We start from the raw sequence: 15,626 nt of genomic DNA, 5'->3' as shown, positions 1-15,626 counted from the left end.
TTTTGTTAATGATCATAAAGTTGCTAGCTTCAGTCAGGAAGCAACTAACGTTTAAATATACGTGCAAACAATGTCCATTGGTGAAAAAAAAAGATTTTTCTTTTCAAAGACAAGCTGGGGTTAGGCAGACCCCACCAGTTATTTATTCAACGTACCACTGGGTTTTGAACCTGCAATGTCCCACCATAAGGAGACATGCACTGACAGCTCCTAGCAACCACATGGAGCCCTTGTTGGTAAAAAAAAAAGAAATTTTAAGGATCTGATTGACAATCAGATTTGGATTCAGTACACAGTTTTGTGCTCGTCTAAATCCAACAGATAATACAACCGGATTACAGATAAAAGTATCCAATTAGCTAATGGACCTAGATTCAGTATGACCTTTCCCATCCCACTCTGAATCTGATTAGGTCAGATTCAGGGAAGCAGATCAGGTCATGCTGAACATGAGCATTTTTGCTCATGCGGACATCGTGGCCGTTGGTTTGCATTTTGGATGAATGCCACAGTTTTGTTGACTTTTGAACTTTTTAAAATGCAAATAGGATGGCCACGATGTCAGCATGAGCAAAAACGCTCATGTTCAGCATGACCTGATCTGCTTCCCAGATTCAGTAGTGCCAGATCTGAACTGAATCCAACTGATTTATATCCCTAGTGAAAGCTGGGGGATTTCTGTATCTACTGTAATTCAAACGCCACATGATAGACTCCATGGAATTGGCTTCCAGCCTATGATCCAGCCAAGATAAAAAGTGTGCGCATCCGTGCATGATCAAAGACAACTTGAAAGAAAAAGGAACCATGTGATACCTGGTGCAATATAACCAATAACAATACCAAAGACCAACACATGCAGTCATATTGTCCCCTTGTGAATAATCATGGCGAAGATATTCCATTGCGCAAGCTACATTTCTCATAAGTCTATCAAAGAGTAACTCCCTTTGAGGATTCAATTCTGAAGTGGGTTTAATTAACCACAAAATGAAGAATTGAAACTCCCTCTCTCTGTCCATCCTAAAGGGTGCATGATTTCCTCAAGACCCAGCTTTAAGGTTAGCAAAAGCTAATAGCAGGGAATCTCTCCTAATCTATTGAATGAAATCCCTTCAAATTACCCCGTAACCCAATGCGATCTAAGTCAGATGAACATCTAAAACTTGGACTCTTTGACCCTATCATCTTGAGACCTTAATATCTGAAATGTGAACTGCCACACTCGCTACCAAAAGCATCCAAATCCTCTTCAAATAAAAGAGCCTACCTTCCTATTAACATGGTGTTTTGGTGGTGGTGTGGTAGTGATTGTTGAAAACCATAAGACTCAATCAAAATCAAGGGACCTGTCACCTGCAGAAAACAAGAGAAAAGACATGCATACAAGTGAAGGCAACAAAGCAGATGGTTCCAGAGTCGAATGAGAGAGCTGGACGGTGAGGTTGAACTATCATAACCAAGGGGTCTCAGTTCGAATCCACAGGGGTTATCCTCCAGATTGCCAATCACAAAAAGAAAAAAAAGGAGCAGTTGTTCTATATTAAAATGCCAGTCATTTCATATACATTCCCATACACGAGTTCTGCAAAAAATATCCATTTTGAGAATTCCGAAATTTTCCATTGTCATACAGATGTTCTTTCTCCATTTTTCATGCAGTCAGGCAATGCAATTGAATCATACAACATAGTAAAAGCAAAAGTCAACTCAATGCCAAACATATGAAAGCTTGATCACAGCATATGGATATTGTGACAACATTTCCAGAACTAGAGAAATATTTTCTGAAATGATGAATTCTGGTAAGGAGATGCATGTTTCAACGCTGAATGTCATGGTTGATGTCTACTGTAATAATGGTTTACCAACCGAAGCAGACTTGCTCTTGGAATATGCCCGTACAAAAGGTTTGCTTCCTAATGCTTCAACATATAAACTTCTTTATAAAGCTTACACAAAGGCCAACATGAAAGATCTTCTGCAGAAATTGCTTAAGCAGATGGATAGTGACGGTGTTATTCCAAATAAGTTCTCTCTAGAGGCATTGGGAGCCTTAACATCTTCAGAGACTGCTTCTCTCTCTGATAAGGATGTACAGAATTCAAGCTCATTAGAACCGAGTAGTCAAAAGGACTTGACTGTACTATGTGAACTGCAAATTTAGCATGCTGTAATGGATGAGTTCGAATGATTTTCTTGTTTTAAAGTTAAAGAATAATATCCTGCTTAAAGGAGTGGAGCAGAAACTCAGTCCATACTGGACACTGAGAAATGGAAACAACAGCCTATCTAGGATATTACTTCTCAATGGTCTACATCATGATGCAAGGTGATGAAGTGGATCATCATCTAGTTTCAGGTTGTATTTTACTTTTGTGATTTCGTTATGAGAGAATATCTACTTCATTAATTGTAATACATAATTTTCAGCTTCTCAATCGATTTAGAGGAAATTTCTTTTCCTTGTTCTCCAGGGCTCACAGGCACTGCTCTTTGATAAATTTCATCTTTTTTGCTTTGTCACTTGCAAAATAAAGGGTGTCTCGATATTGAATTACTTTTGCTTAAAGCTGAAACTAGTGCATGCGTTTAATAATCTTGTTTCCCTGACAAATGATAAACTAGGTGATGTCTTGAACAAGCACTGTGAATATTCAACACAGTTTCTTTACTTAAGTCATTTATTTTCCTTTAGAGGAAAGAAAATACAATAGAAGAGGTTCACTTCTCATATTCACTTAAATGTTTCAATGGCTTCGGGAGTACTAGGTTATACATTGAAAGTATTAAAAATTGTTCCTAATGCAAATGGCCTTGCATCTTTTCACTATCGTTTCTCATTTATTTCTTCTTAAATATTCAAATTACATGAGGATTTTAGCTTCTTGGAGATGAAGGTTGCATCTCCAGGCAATTTGATGCTTGGTATTAATATAATTTATAGTACAGTTTCCAAATAAATAGCCAGTTGGATATTGCTTCCTAATAATATGATGCATCATAACTTGTTATTAAATGAATATAAGCAAATCTCATTATTATAATTACATGACTCCATCAGATTGTCAATTAAAAGCCATATTACAATGGCATGTTAAACTTGGAGGAAGTACTAAAGTGGTCCATGTGATTCTATTACATTTTGCCATGGAAGTATAAGCAATTCCATTACCATATCAGGGGCCCTTTTCCCCATCAATTATGCTGCTGCTTTTTACTATTGCTCCCTTCTTTTATTGCTTCTCTCCTTTATCACCCTGTATATTTATATAACTGGGTGCATACCCTAGTTCTGCCATCTTCTTGAGGTTGTACTCTACTTTGTCTCAGCCGAGATTTTCCATAATTGATTACCATCGAGTTGAAAGTAGGCAGTGTGGGCTTCTCTTTCGACGCAGTAGGCGCTTAAAGACTTGCTCCATCTTGTCAAAAACTTGCCTCTTTCCATGAGAATCAATAAGTAAATTATATGTGATTATATCTGGTCTAGATTCGTGGCTCTTCATACGTTTTAATACAGCCTCCATTTCTGTAATCATTCCATTTTTCCAGTAAGCATCCATAATACCATTGTAGGTATAAACATCATCTGAAACAATACTTCCCTCAAGATCTTTAAACAAGGCATCCACTTTATTAACATCCCCAGACTGAGCATATTGTTGGATCCTGGTATGGATCCAATGTGGCCAAATGGGTCTCATATGGAATCCAATGACCCACTTAAGTGGGCCATTGAGATAGAAACCAGCAGGGTAGTGGTAGCCCTACTCGTCCTTGAATTTCCAGCAAGTTTCGGAATCTAATGAAGTTGGTTATGGCTGGGTAACTACCCTTCTGTAGAAAATGATGAAGACAACTCGATGATCAATCAAGAAATCCCCCCAAAGCAGGCCGTTAATCTATTTCTCATTTCTCTTCTCCTCTTGTTTTCACTGTCCACACCACGATCCAAGTTCCTACACATATGCCCTCAAGAGAATGTTGTAAGTTACAACATTGGGCCTGCACCTTTCCATGCCCTTTATCTTTTCAAAGTATCCATAAGCCTTTGCCAGAGCCTTCGTTTTATCCCTGGAATGTAAATGTGCGGTAATCAGTGCATTATATACAGAAGTATCGGGCCGACAACCACTACTACGCATCTCAGAGAACAGCCACATTGCCATTCTGGTCTGGCCTTTCTTCCCCATTACAGATATCAACTTGGAGTAAACCCCGTTATCTGCAATATACCATCTCTGCTTTCGCATCCACCTTAACACCTGGGAGCAGCTGAGAAACATCATCATACAACCACCAAAATACTGCTTACAAAGAAACGAGAAAACTGTTCTTGATCGAATTTCTGATAAAGCTCAGAGTAAGTCAAACAAAAAGGATCCTAGATTTCCACATACTTGGGACCTGTTTGGATGCAAATCTAGAAATCTAATTTTCTGGCCTTTCGCATTTTTGTGTTTCTAAAACTACATTTTTTTTTAAATCTGAAAATTTTCCTGTTTTCACTCTTCAAACTATTAGATGAATTTAATGTTGCCAGGGTTTTTTAAAGTTCTGCAAATTCTGCATATCTCATTTTACTGACCAATCAACAGAAAATTAAAATTCTAGAACTTCTGTTTTTCAATATCCAATTTATACAGATAAATAGGCCTAACCAAAACAGGCACTTCAAGTCAATTTATGTTTCTACGGTTATTCAGAAGAGTTGTCGCACAAAAGCCTTTCTTTTCAAATAGAAAACAGAAACTGACTTGCTTGGTTCACCTACTTGCCCAGATAAATGGGACAAGTTGGGATATCTCATTCTAGATAAGTGGGTGCACCCAAAATGTAGACACCCCAAACAATCAACATAAAATTGCCCAAAAGACAATTGCTTCAACTGAAATTATAGTCTAGTGGCAACTAATCAACAAAAGAATCTATAGAGAAACGCACTGACCAACAAAGCTAAAAGCCTCTAAGCAGGCAGTTTAGGTTCCAATCCCTAGGAGCAAAGGTAAGCCCACGAAGTTTTAAGCTGCCAGGACAGTGACCACTAGTACGGCAAGCTAGGTCTCTCATCCTAAAGGCGGTTTCTCCGTGTCAATATCTATACAAAAAAAGGTAAAAAAAACCGTAAAAGATAACAGTAACGAGATTTAAGACCAAAAAAAAGACTAATCAAAGAGAAGAAGAAAAGAGGGGGACAATAATGAAGAAAAGAGAAGAACCAACAGGATGGACACTTTACCTCGAGGCACTGAATCCATTTATCACTCTTTCCGAGTTCTTCGAACAGCAGGAAGCAGTGCTCGGTCCGAATGAGCTTGACATACTTCTGCAACACAGAGAGGAGGGGCTTCTCCCCATTGAAGTTCTTTAGCAGGATCTGAACGAGGCCTTCTGCTTCTGATTCTAGTTTTGGGTGTCTTTGCAGCCCTCCGCTTTGCTCTGGTGTGCGCGCAATCGATTCTTTTCTTGATGGGTGGTGGCAGAAACACGTTAGGAGAAGGTGGGCAGTGAAGGGGTACCACTGTGACCGTTCTGTGTGGCCTTAGGAAGGATGGCGTTGGAAGGGGAGTGAGGTGCTGTGGGGTGGTGAGAAGGAGGGTTAGATTTGGAGGCACTTTGGTGGGTTTCTCTGTGCGTAGGGGAATCGATAGAGCTCGTTCGGTTTCTTTACTTGGCTGAGGAAATTATTTTCCGGATGAGAAAATGGCCAAAAAAGACAGAAAATTCGAAGAAAAAATCGTCGAACCAGGTTTTGAACCCAACGTGATCGAACACGCGACCTTCTGAACTGGAGTCAGACGCGTTACCATTGCGCAACAGATCCTCTTGGATAATATTTAGCCTAAATCTTTTTTGTTTGTTCATAAATTCTATGTTGGCGAGTGATGTTTTGTGTTCAGCATGAACAATCAATGTTCACCAATGGGGAGGCTCTGCTTGTCTGGTAGGAGCAGCTAGTGCACGTCACCTTGTGTTGGAACTTTTCAAGTTCAAATCCCAATGATATCTTTGTATCTGGTAGGGTTTGCCTAACCCTAGCTTGCCTTAAAAAAAAACGTCTTCCCTCAACGGCTATCCTGAGATGAGTTGCACACTTTGAGTGTCTTGTCAGCTGTGTTGCCCAATAGAAGATGGAAGGCAGATAATGTGAACGGCACACTAAATTGTACAATATGATTGCACCTTATCTGCCTTCACTATCTTGATAGGTCTTTGTTAGATTCAACCTTCGTATCCTAAGTCACCAAATAGGAAATTGGATCATTTAATTGGGTCTTGCTTAGGTCCCCGGTCACATGGGTCTATGAGGTCCAATCATAGTGACAAAAGTTTAAAATGGCAAAATATCACAGCCAAAAACTTACTAGAATTTGATTTTTTTTTTAAATCTTGATTTTTTTCATAAAAAATCTCGGCAATAAAAAATAAATAGAAAATGAAAAATAAATTTTATAAGAAAAAATAAAATAAACAATATTTAAAAATAAATTTCATAACGGTTTTTCAAGATAAATAGCTGATAAAAACATAAATATTGTGTTTAAAATTACGAGATTTGTCACTATGGGTCCAATCCAGTGGAAGTACCAATAGGAACAGCACATTGGATTTGGATGGTTAACTGCCTCCCCAAGTGGAATTTTGTTTTTCCTTACCAAGAACATGAAGACCTTGGATTTTGAAAACGTGGAGTAGAAATCCAATAGCTGAGAACTGTCGATGACCCAAAAATGCAGGCTAACTAGCAGAAGTAATGAACGCACAGAGAAGCAGCAGCCATGTCATCCCCAAGAATACCTCCAATAAAAAAAGAAGAGGGAATGTGCTCCATACCACAGTCACCTGATCTATTTTTGTAACGCCCCAAACTTTTGGACCTTTTACATATATGATTATTCAATTAAATATGAGCCTTTGCATTAGAATTGGCATTTAATATTAATGAATATTGGGTCATCGTCAAAAATGGATCTTAAAATGAATGAATTAGGGTCCGGGTCGGATCCATTTAGATTTAGGGATATAGTGGTTATTTTTTAAGAAAGTTAAGGAATATTTAGGGCAAAGGATGGGATCAAAAATTCTAGAAGAGGTGAAGGGTAACTTTGTCAAGGGATAAGTAAGAAATTTGTGTAAAAACTCTTTGTTTTATGGGTAATGTCACAATTGAAAATTGAGGAGCAATTAAGGGCAATTTTGGTAAAAGAAGAGTATGATGGAACATTTTATTGGCAATAAAGGTATTTTGGTACTTAAGCCGGAGCAGCTATCATTTAAACAACTCATGCCCCACTCATTTATTTAGTTTTAGCATGTATTAAAGGTAATGATTTGGGTTTAAATTGATTTTTACTTAAAAACTAATCTCTCCCTTTTCATTTTCTCATCTCCTTCGATACTCTACACACTCTCCCTACTCTCTCACCCACATTTTCTCTCTTTTCTGGCGTTGGACCCCATCTCTTGCATGCGCCTAAGTGAAAGGTGCGGAGAGTGGAGCTGATTTTTGGTGGAGGGCGTTTCTATGAATGAAGAAAATATAGGAGCCTAATACCGGCTAAATTTTGAAAATTTGAGGTTTGATTTGTGGCAGAATCCGATTTATTAGGTGAATTGCTTGGTTTTCTTTCGTATAGAGTTGTGATCCTTTTACTCCATGAACCTCTGGAGGCAAGCTAGCATGTAGATGAATTTGTATTGTAAACCATGTTAGTTTAATTGATTTTTTGCATGTTTTGGTAGGTTGTTTTAAGTGCAATTCATGAATGTTTTTATGCTGAGAAAAAATCGTGATATGCTACCTGATTTTAAGAAGTTAACAAACCATGTTTAGATTTGAACTCTGAAAATTTAGCATGTCCATGATTGTTTAATGTTTAGAAATGGTGTTTTCAAAGAATACATGTGTGTTTAAGTGGGTATGAGTTTTAATTGCAATTTTAAACACGTTTCTCATGTAAATTAATGATAGAAGTGTTCATCTCATGTTTTGTAATGAAAATCCATGAAATTTATTGTTGGAAATGCTATTTTAAAGCTTGGATTTTTGGTTCAGCATTGTTAGGGATCTATTCCTGCAAATCAAGAGTTGACTCCCTCATGTTATGCATTCATTTTTGTTCATGAAAGCTGACTTTTTTTTGCTGAGAGTCGACTCCTAAACTCATGTTCCAGGTTTTTGTCCTATGTTTTTAGGACAAAGAGTCCACTCTTGTATCAGGAGAGGTGACTCTTGCAACCCTGTTTAGATTTATTTTTGTACTGAGTTGACTCATATAGATCTAGAATTGACTCTGCAGGAGATGAGTCGACTCAAGAACTCAGGAACCAACCTGAAACAATTGTGTATGGATTGGTGGGACCAATATTTGTTGATTTTGATCGATCTTTATGTAATGAAGCACTCACTTGATTTCGGTTGGTCCAAGAGGAACCCAGTTCATGCATAGATGCATATTTCTTATTATATGATGTGTATTTCATGTGAATGTGGAGTCCAATTAATTCCAGTAATGAGTTTTACGAGGAAGGTAATACCAATGAGAAGAAAGAGACATGTATATACATAGTTGGAATTTGAGGGTTGGTGTGAGTCAGTCATGTATAGACCAGAATGCATGAGTTCCTTGCCCCTCGAGTTGATGACAGGCTGACTAAGAAGGCTCTCTTCGTTGCGCCTGCTCAAGGCCTCAACCAACTGTCTCATTTGAGTCTCTAGCTTGGCTATTGATTGTGTGTGAGAATTGAAGTTGACTTTTATGTCAGAAAAGACCTCAAAGAGCTTCTCTTAAAATGATGAGCTCGATGTGGGTTCTTGGAGAGAAGACAAACTAAGTTGTGAAGGGGCCTGTGGGAATGTAGGTTTTGAGTAACCTTGTTAAAAGTTATCCAATTTGGCCTGTGGCTGAAAAGTCATATGGGGCGAGTCTTGTGGATTTCTCCACCCAAGTTGGGGTGGTTTCACCAACTTGGATTATAGGTTGGGGCATATGGATCATGCATCAGTCTGGCAAAACTTTGGGCAGCCTTCACTTGCTCCTGAACGAATTCAGGATAAAGTGGTGTTGTTGGATAGTCAGAAACATAGTATGCAGAGCTAGCACATAGCTCGCACACTTTACTCACTTGATTTATTAAAGTTGAGTTGTCTAAAAGTTGATCCACTTTTCTAGTCAACTAGTCTACTATGATTTACAATTCTTGGTTTGACCCAACTTCAAAAATCTCTTCATTTTTAGGTCCACTAAGAGCATATGTGGTCCTATCAAATCTCGAGGACAGGGCAGGGTGCATAGAGTTTTCACTCAATATTTTGAATAGAGCCCATGCCTTATCCTCGCTCTTGAGCATGAACGTGCTCCTATACAAAGAATCAACCATTTGCTTGTCTTTCTCAGTCAGACCATCATTGAAGTATTGCATCAGTTGTCATCGGAGCATCTTGTGATGGAGACACTTTTAGAAAAGATCTTTCATCCTCTCTCACGTCTCATAAAATTGTTCTCCCTCAATTTGAGAAAAACTGGTGATGGCTTTTCGAAACTAGTTCATCTTACCAATTGGAAAGTATTTATTGAGAAACTTTCTCTGTATTTATTCCTAAGCGGTAATCTGAACTGTATTTAAAGACTTAATCCAGTGCTTAGCTTTATCCTTGAGAGAGAACGAAAACAAGGTTAACCTCAACGTATCATTTCCAAAATTGTTGATTCGCACCATAGAGCAGATCTCAAAAAACTTGTCGAGATGACGGTAGGGGTCTTCGTTGCTAAGGCCATAAAATAAGGGTAACATCTGGATGATACTGCCCTTGATCTCGAACTCGTTCGCTCCTACAACGGGTCTAGCGATGCAGGAGGCAGGAGTGTATTCATTGGGAATGAAATACTCTCAGAGTAGACGGGTCAACTGCTGATCCTATGCCATGGGGCCGAATCGACGAGCTCTCTTAATGATAAACTCGGGGTCCTCTACTAGCTCACAAGCTCAGGGTTAAGCGAGCATCACCCTTGCATACACCTGAGGGTAGACCGGTGTAACAACCGTTCAAAATAAGAGTTTTCTACCTACATAATATACAAACGTGATCAAACCACAACAACCAATGATGCAACTCGAGGTCTTGTACTAGCTCAACGAGCTCGGGGTCAAGCGAGCGTCGCCCTTACATACATCTGAGGGTAGACCGGTGTAACAACCATCCTAAAAAAGTATTTTCTACCTACCTAATGCACAAACGTGATCAAACCACACTAAACCACGATGCGGGCAAAATAAAATAAATAAGTAAAGCAGGAAACAATAAACATGCACCACACACTTGTACTCAAGTAGATATTTTGCAGAAAGCAAACTATGTGCAAGGTACCAATCGTGCAGAGTCACCTACTAAGGGGATAACCTACTAGGTGGGTCGTGCAAGAAAAGTAAACTGGTCTTTAGGGCTCGCAAGCAACGTGATTCTATAAATCCTAATTACAAAAATAAACTAACATTCGTAATTAATGAGCAGGAAAATAAACTAGCAATCCTAAATAAATAACAGAAATGAAACTAATAGTCCTAAATAAAACGTCAACAACCACGAGGCAATAAAGTGAATACTCATTTTTCGATCGTCGTTCCCCGACAACGACGCTAAAAATTTGGTGAGTTTTATGAAATAGATTTTTAAAGAGATATTTTTGATAAAAATGTTTTGTGAAAGACAAACACTAAATAATAAAAACTGGCTCACACTAAGGTGAGATCTGTGTCAAACTCAGAGAACAGAAGAATAAACTTTGTATTCCACACAAATTGCAAGCTTTATTGCCTTAAAAATAAATAAATAAATGTAACTAGCTACTACAATAAATTCTCTTCTTGTAGAGGGCTAAAAATTAATAAATGGCCTTATTACAAACCCAAATTAATAAAATAAATAAACCTAATCTAAAAGAAAGGAAAAAAGGCCTTCGGTTACTTGAGTTTTAGTCCCTTTGATCTTTACTGCTTCCCTTTAATTCAAGAGCCATTAAAGTCTTCTACTTTTCACTATTAAAAGGTCATGGCTCTTCTGAGGGACCTTTTAGGGCTCTTCTGAGGGACCTTTTAGGGACCTCTGAGAGCTCTCTGAGGGTACTTTTGAGGGCTTATTGTATAGGCAAACGCTTTCCTGCAAAACAAAAAGACAAAACAAAAACAAAAAACAAAGAAAACTATGCCAAAATCTAAGGTTAGTTTGAAGAAAAATCAAGAAAACACGATTCTAACAAACTAATCTAACAAACTATAACAAACTAACATACAACCAATAAGAAACTAACATGTAACAAATAAACTAACTAAGTAACAAACTAAATAACAAACTAACTAACTAGAAACAAGAAAGAAACTAACTAATCATGAAAAAACTAAAACTAACTAACTAAATAAAAACAAGAAAAACGTAAATCTAAACCAGACGAATTTTAACAATCAAATAACTACTTAGCAAACTAATTATAAAACAAAGAAAATGTGAACACCACTAATTTAACTAAAACAAATTAATAATTCTAATTCAAGAAACACATGAACTAAAAAAATAATCTAAATAACTTCTAACTAGCTAAATAACAACCAAATCAAATCATAACTAGACTAACTAGTTATGCAATATTAACTTAACAATTAACTAAGAAAAATGTTATAACTAATTAACTACCCAAAATTGTAACTCAACAAAGTAAATTCTGATTGAAACTAATTAATCTAAAACAAAATAATTAAAATGATTCTACTTAATTAATGCTGTAATATCAACGAACCACAAAAATGTGTAGTCTACTACTAATTGCCGAAAGGGTTAACAAAAAAAAAGATTTCTAAACTAACTAAAAAATTTAAAACAAACTTTATTAAATCACTAACGCAGTTGGATCAAACAATGTTGGATTAAAGGAATTGATCTGTGTTAATCATGCTGAAATATGATTAACGCTGATAGCGGATGTTTCACGCAATCTGCTAGGAAAAACAAATATGCATGCTGAGCCAAAAAAATTTCATGATCAATCGGTCACGTTGATTAGTTTATGCATGCTCAACAAATATATGAACTGAATCACGTGATCTGTAAATCACGCTAATCAACGTGTTTGCAGAGGATGCTATTTTCTGAACTAGTTAACACAATTCACGACTTGCATGAAGTAAGAGCTTTATGAGGTCGATTAATATGTAGATCATGCAAATCAGTGCTCTGGCCTTCAAAAAGTTATAAACTATGTTGCGTCTTCTACAAAAATAAAAACAACAAAAATGAATCTATGGTGCACTATATTTCTAATCTACCATGCAAAAAACGAGAATATGAAATCAACTATCCTAAATGAAATACTATTGCTGAAAATAAAATACGATGCATGCACTAAATCTAAATTGCGTATGAATTAAATAAAGAGATTGGAAAGAAGAAGCAAACCTCGCAACCACTTTCGATAGAGGGGTTGAGAAGAAAAACACGGTCTTTCTTCAGGCTGCATGAACCTTCGACGATGGGGATAAGAAAAAGCCAACGATAGCAGAGGTTACATGCAAGATGAAACAAGGGAGGAAAAGAAGAAACGAGGGAGGAACTGGCCAAGATCAAAATGGGGAAAGAAGAGAAGAGAAGGAGGAAGGCAAAGGGCATGAAATCCACGGAAAAGATGCCCCTCTCTTCTGAAAAAGGGTTTTTATACTAAAATTTTAGGTTACATGTTTTTTCCTGAAATTGAGCACTTTTAAAAAAATGTGTTTTCAGAAAAGAACACTTCTAAACCAACTAAAATATTAGTTGACAATTCCTAAACTAATTAAAATACAAATTAAAAAGTCCTAAACTAATCAAAACACTAAAAAACGTAGGGAAGACTTGAAAATTAGCGATTTTACCTTTATTTTGATTTTAAAGCAGTTTCTTAAAAATATTGATAAGAATGAGTTTTTAATGCCTTTTTTTATGGATCATGAATATATATATATATAATACAAAATTTATGCATGATCAAGGGTGATGACCCTAGATGTATCTTATTATAAGAGTACATTTTGCGTGTTGACCTAGGGTACCAAGAGGATATGTTGAGAGATTATTTAATGCATATGGTTATGCTTATGTTCATTTATTTCAGTTAATGTATTTGAAATGTGGCAATATGTAGATGTGAATGCATGTGATGCTATTGTTTGCGCGTATTGCAAGTGGAACAATACGTGTTCATGAAAGTTTGTTGTTATATATGGCATTACGTAGTCTGAGTATGCATGAGAATTAGTTTGTTTGAGGTTCATATTGCAAGTGTGGCAATACGTAAGTGTGGTGCTTATGTGAGCACAAATTTTTTAGATTATATTGCAAGGTTGGTAATACACAGAGGATTGCATAAGACATGAGCATGAATGTCATATTTGGGGTATTGACCTCGAGTATGGCTTGTGTGGGCATTTACTCATGGTATCGATATGGTACTGTTTGATGTGTAAGCATTGAAAATAAATAATAACAAGCTACACTAAATGATTGTTTCAGCTCACTAATGCTTGTGACTTGAGTTAGCTTGTCAGATGTGAACAAGCATGCATCAACCTTGTGGGAGTTAGACAATTGAATGAGCTTTTATCTTTTGGATCCTAGGAATCTATTTTCCACTACCATGGCTTAGGAAACACTGAACTTCGATACTTGAGGTGGAGGTAGAGTTACTGTAGTATGCTTAGTAATGCACGACATTGACCACAAGAAGAGAGACAAGGTATCCCAAACGCTGAGTCCTAAAGAATGGGATGACCTTGACGAAGGATCCTAGACTCTGGTGCAACTGTCCTGAAGTCCTATAAAGGTTAAAAGACACAAAGAAATGAATAAATGAATACCTCTTGGATGCACCGGAGATGCCCATAGTTGCCAAGAGAGTGGTGCCCCTATGATGTTAATCAAGATCATAATAATAAATGTGTGCAGAGTATATCATGTAATACAACAATAAATAAATGAAAATTTTAGTAAAATATTCATGCATGTAAGTAGACATGCGATCATGCATATATTTTACATTTTATTCATCTTATTTTATGCATGATCCATAGAAAAATTGTATTAAAAACCTATTTTTATCATTAGTTTTAAGAAACCGCATTGAAATAAAAATTATCAGAAACTCGCCAATTTCAAAGCTTGACCTATGTTTTTCAGTATTTTATTTAATTTAGAAGTTTTAATTTATAGTTTAATTAGATTAGGAGAGTAGTTACTAATTTTAATTAGTTTAGGAAAAACGACTTTTGAAAAACACGTTTTTGAGGAAGACTTGTTTTGAAATTTCTAAAAAAAAAATGGACTTTCATAGAAAATAGTGTTTTGACCTAATTTTTAATATACATGGAAGTGTTGAGGTTTGAGAAAATCATTTTTTCTCCTTTGTACCCTGCGCCCCCCTCTCTCTCTCCTCTCTGCCTCCCTTTCTTCCTTTCTCCCCATTGTTCGATCGACCGGTTGCCTACCCTGTTCTTTATGCTTCTTATGCTTTTCAATCTTTTTTCTAATCCCTATCATCGCCGGTTCCTCACATCCCCTCTATCGGAGAGAGAGCGAAGTTCATTTGATTGCAGTGAGAAAGACCACCTTCTTCTTCTCAATCCATCTGTCAGAGGTAAATCGTATGGTTTGCTTCTTCTTCCTCATTTCACCGTAGTTTTAGTTTTTGCATCTCATAAATCATGTTATTGCATCATCTGTATATTTAGTTAGATTAGTTTTAGATTCAACATCTGAAAAATAAAAATAAAAAAAATAATATATTTCGTTGTAATCTAGTTTAGCCATTTTCTTGATTTGTACATAGAATAACCCTAATTTAGGTAAATTAATAGTTTTAACATAGCGTTTTCTTGTATGCTTTTGATTTTTCATTAAGTTTAGATTAGATTTAGGTTAGGGTTAGTTCGTATCAGAGTTTTAATATTCATTTTTCTTTTTAGATCTCGTGAATAGTCTATTTTACTATTAGCCGATTTACTCTTTATTCCAATTATAATTTTTTCTTTAATAGTCTAGTTAATATTAAATTTCTTTTAATCATGTTTTCTATAGTTAATATCAGTCTTGACTCATTAGTTAGCTTCAGTTTTAGAGAATTATGTTAAATTAGTTTAGTTTTTAAATTGAATCCAGTATTTATATTAGAATAATTAGTCAAATAATAACAGTTGATTATGGTATTTATTTATATTCATAGATAATTAGACTAGATAATTTAATTCAATTCTTTATTATTTACAAAATTCATTATTTAGTTTAGATTCAGTTTTTAGTTTATTCATGCAAGTTTTAGTTAAATTTAATTTCAATCTGGTAAATAGCTTAGAGTAGTTAAAGAATTAGTTGCCGATATCCTGTTTTTAATTTTTATTCATTGTTATTCGGTTAGTATAAATTAGTTAAATAGTTCTTGATTGTTTAGATTAGTTTAGTTTTTGTTTTAAAATCCGTACAATATCTTCCATTATATGTCATTTGGTTGTTAGTTAGTTTTCCTTCTTGCATTTAGTTTAATAACTATTTTTAATTGATTTTGGTTAGTCGATTAGCATGTATTAGTAGTTAATTTTCTTGCTTT

General features: G+C 36.0%; 1 protein-coding gene across 1 annotated transcript; it reads right to left on the bottom strand.

Annotated features, from left to right (window-relative positions):
* Positions 1 to 3,236: 3,236 nt before the first annotated feature.
* LOC149846568 (pentatricopeptide repeat-containing protein At4g39620, chloroplastic-like) lies at positions 3,237 to 13,910 on the bottom strand. The gene is given in 7 exon segments (XM_089991641.1): positions 3,237 to 3,321; positions 3,323 to 3,398; positions 3,401 to 3,672; positions 3,967 to 4,268; positions 5,243 to 5,406; positions 11,106 to 11,161; positions 13,885 to 13,910. Coding segments are annotated over 7 exon segments (981 nt in total).
* Between the last annotated feature and the right edge of the window lie 1,716 nt (positions 13,911 to 15,626).

The sequence above is a fragment of the Nuphar pumila genome, chromosome 2 (assembly GCF_984573655.1).
Source record: "Nuphar pumila chromosome 2, dmNupPumi1.hap1.1, whole genome shotgun sequence".
In the NCBI taxonomy this organism is placed as follows: domain Eukaryota; kingdom Viridiplantae; phylum Streptophyta; class Magnoliopsida; order Nymphaeales; family Nymphaeaceae; genus Nuphar; species Nuphar pumila.
This window is presented reverse-complemented; position numbering and strand designations above follow the sequence as displayed.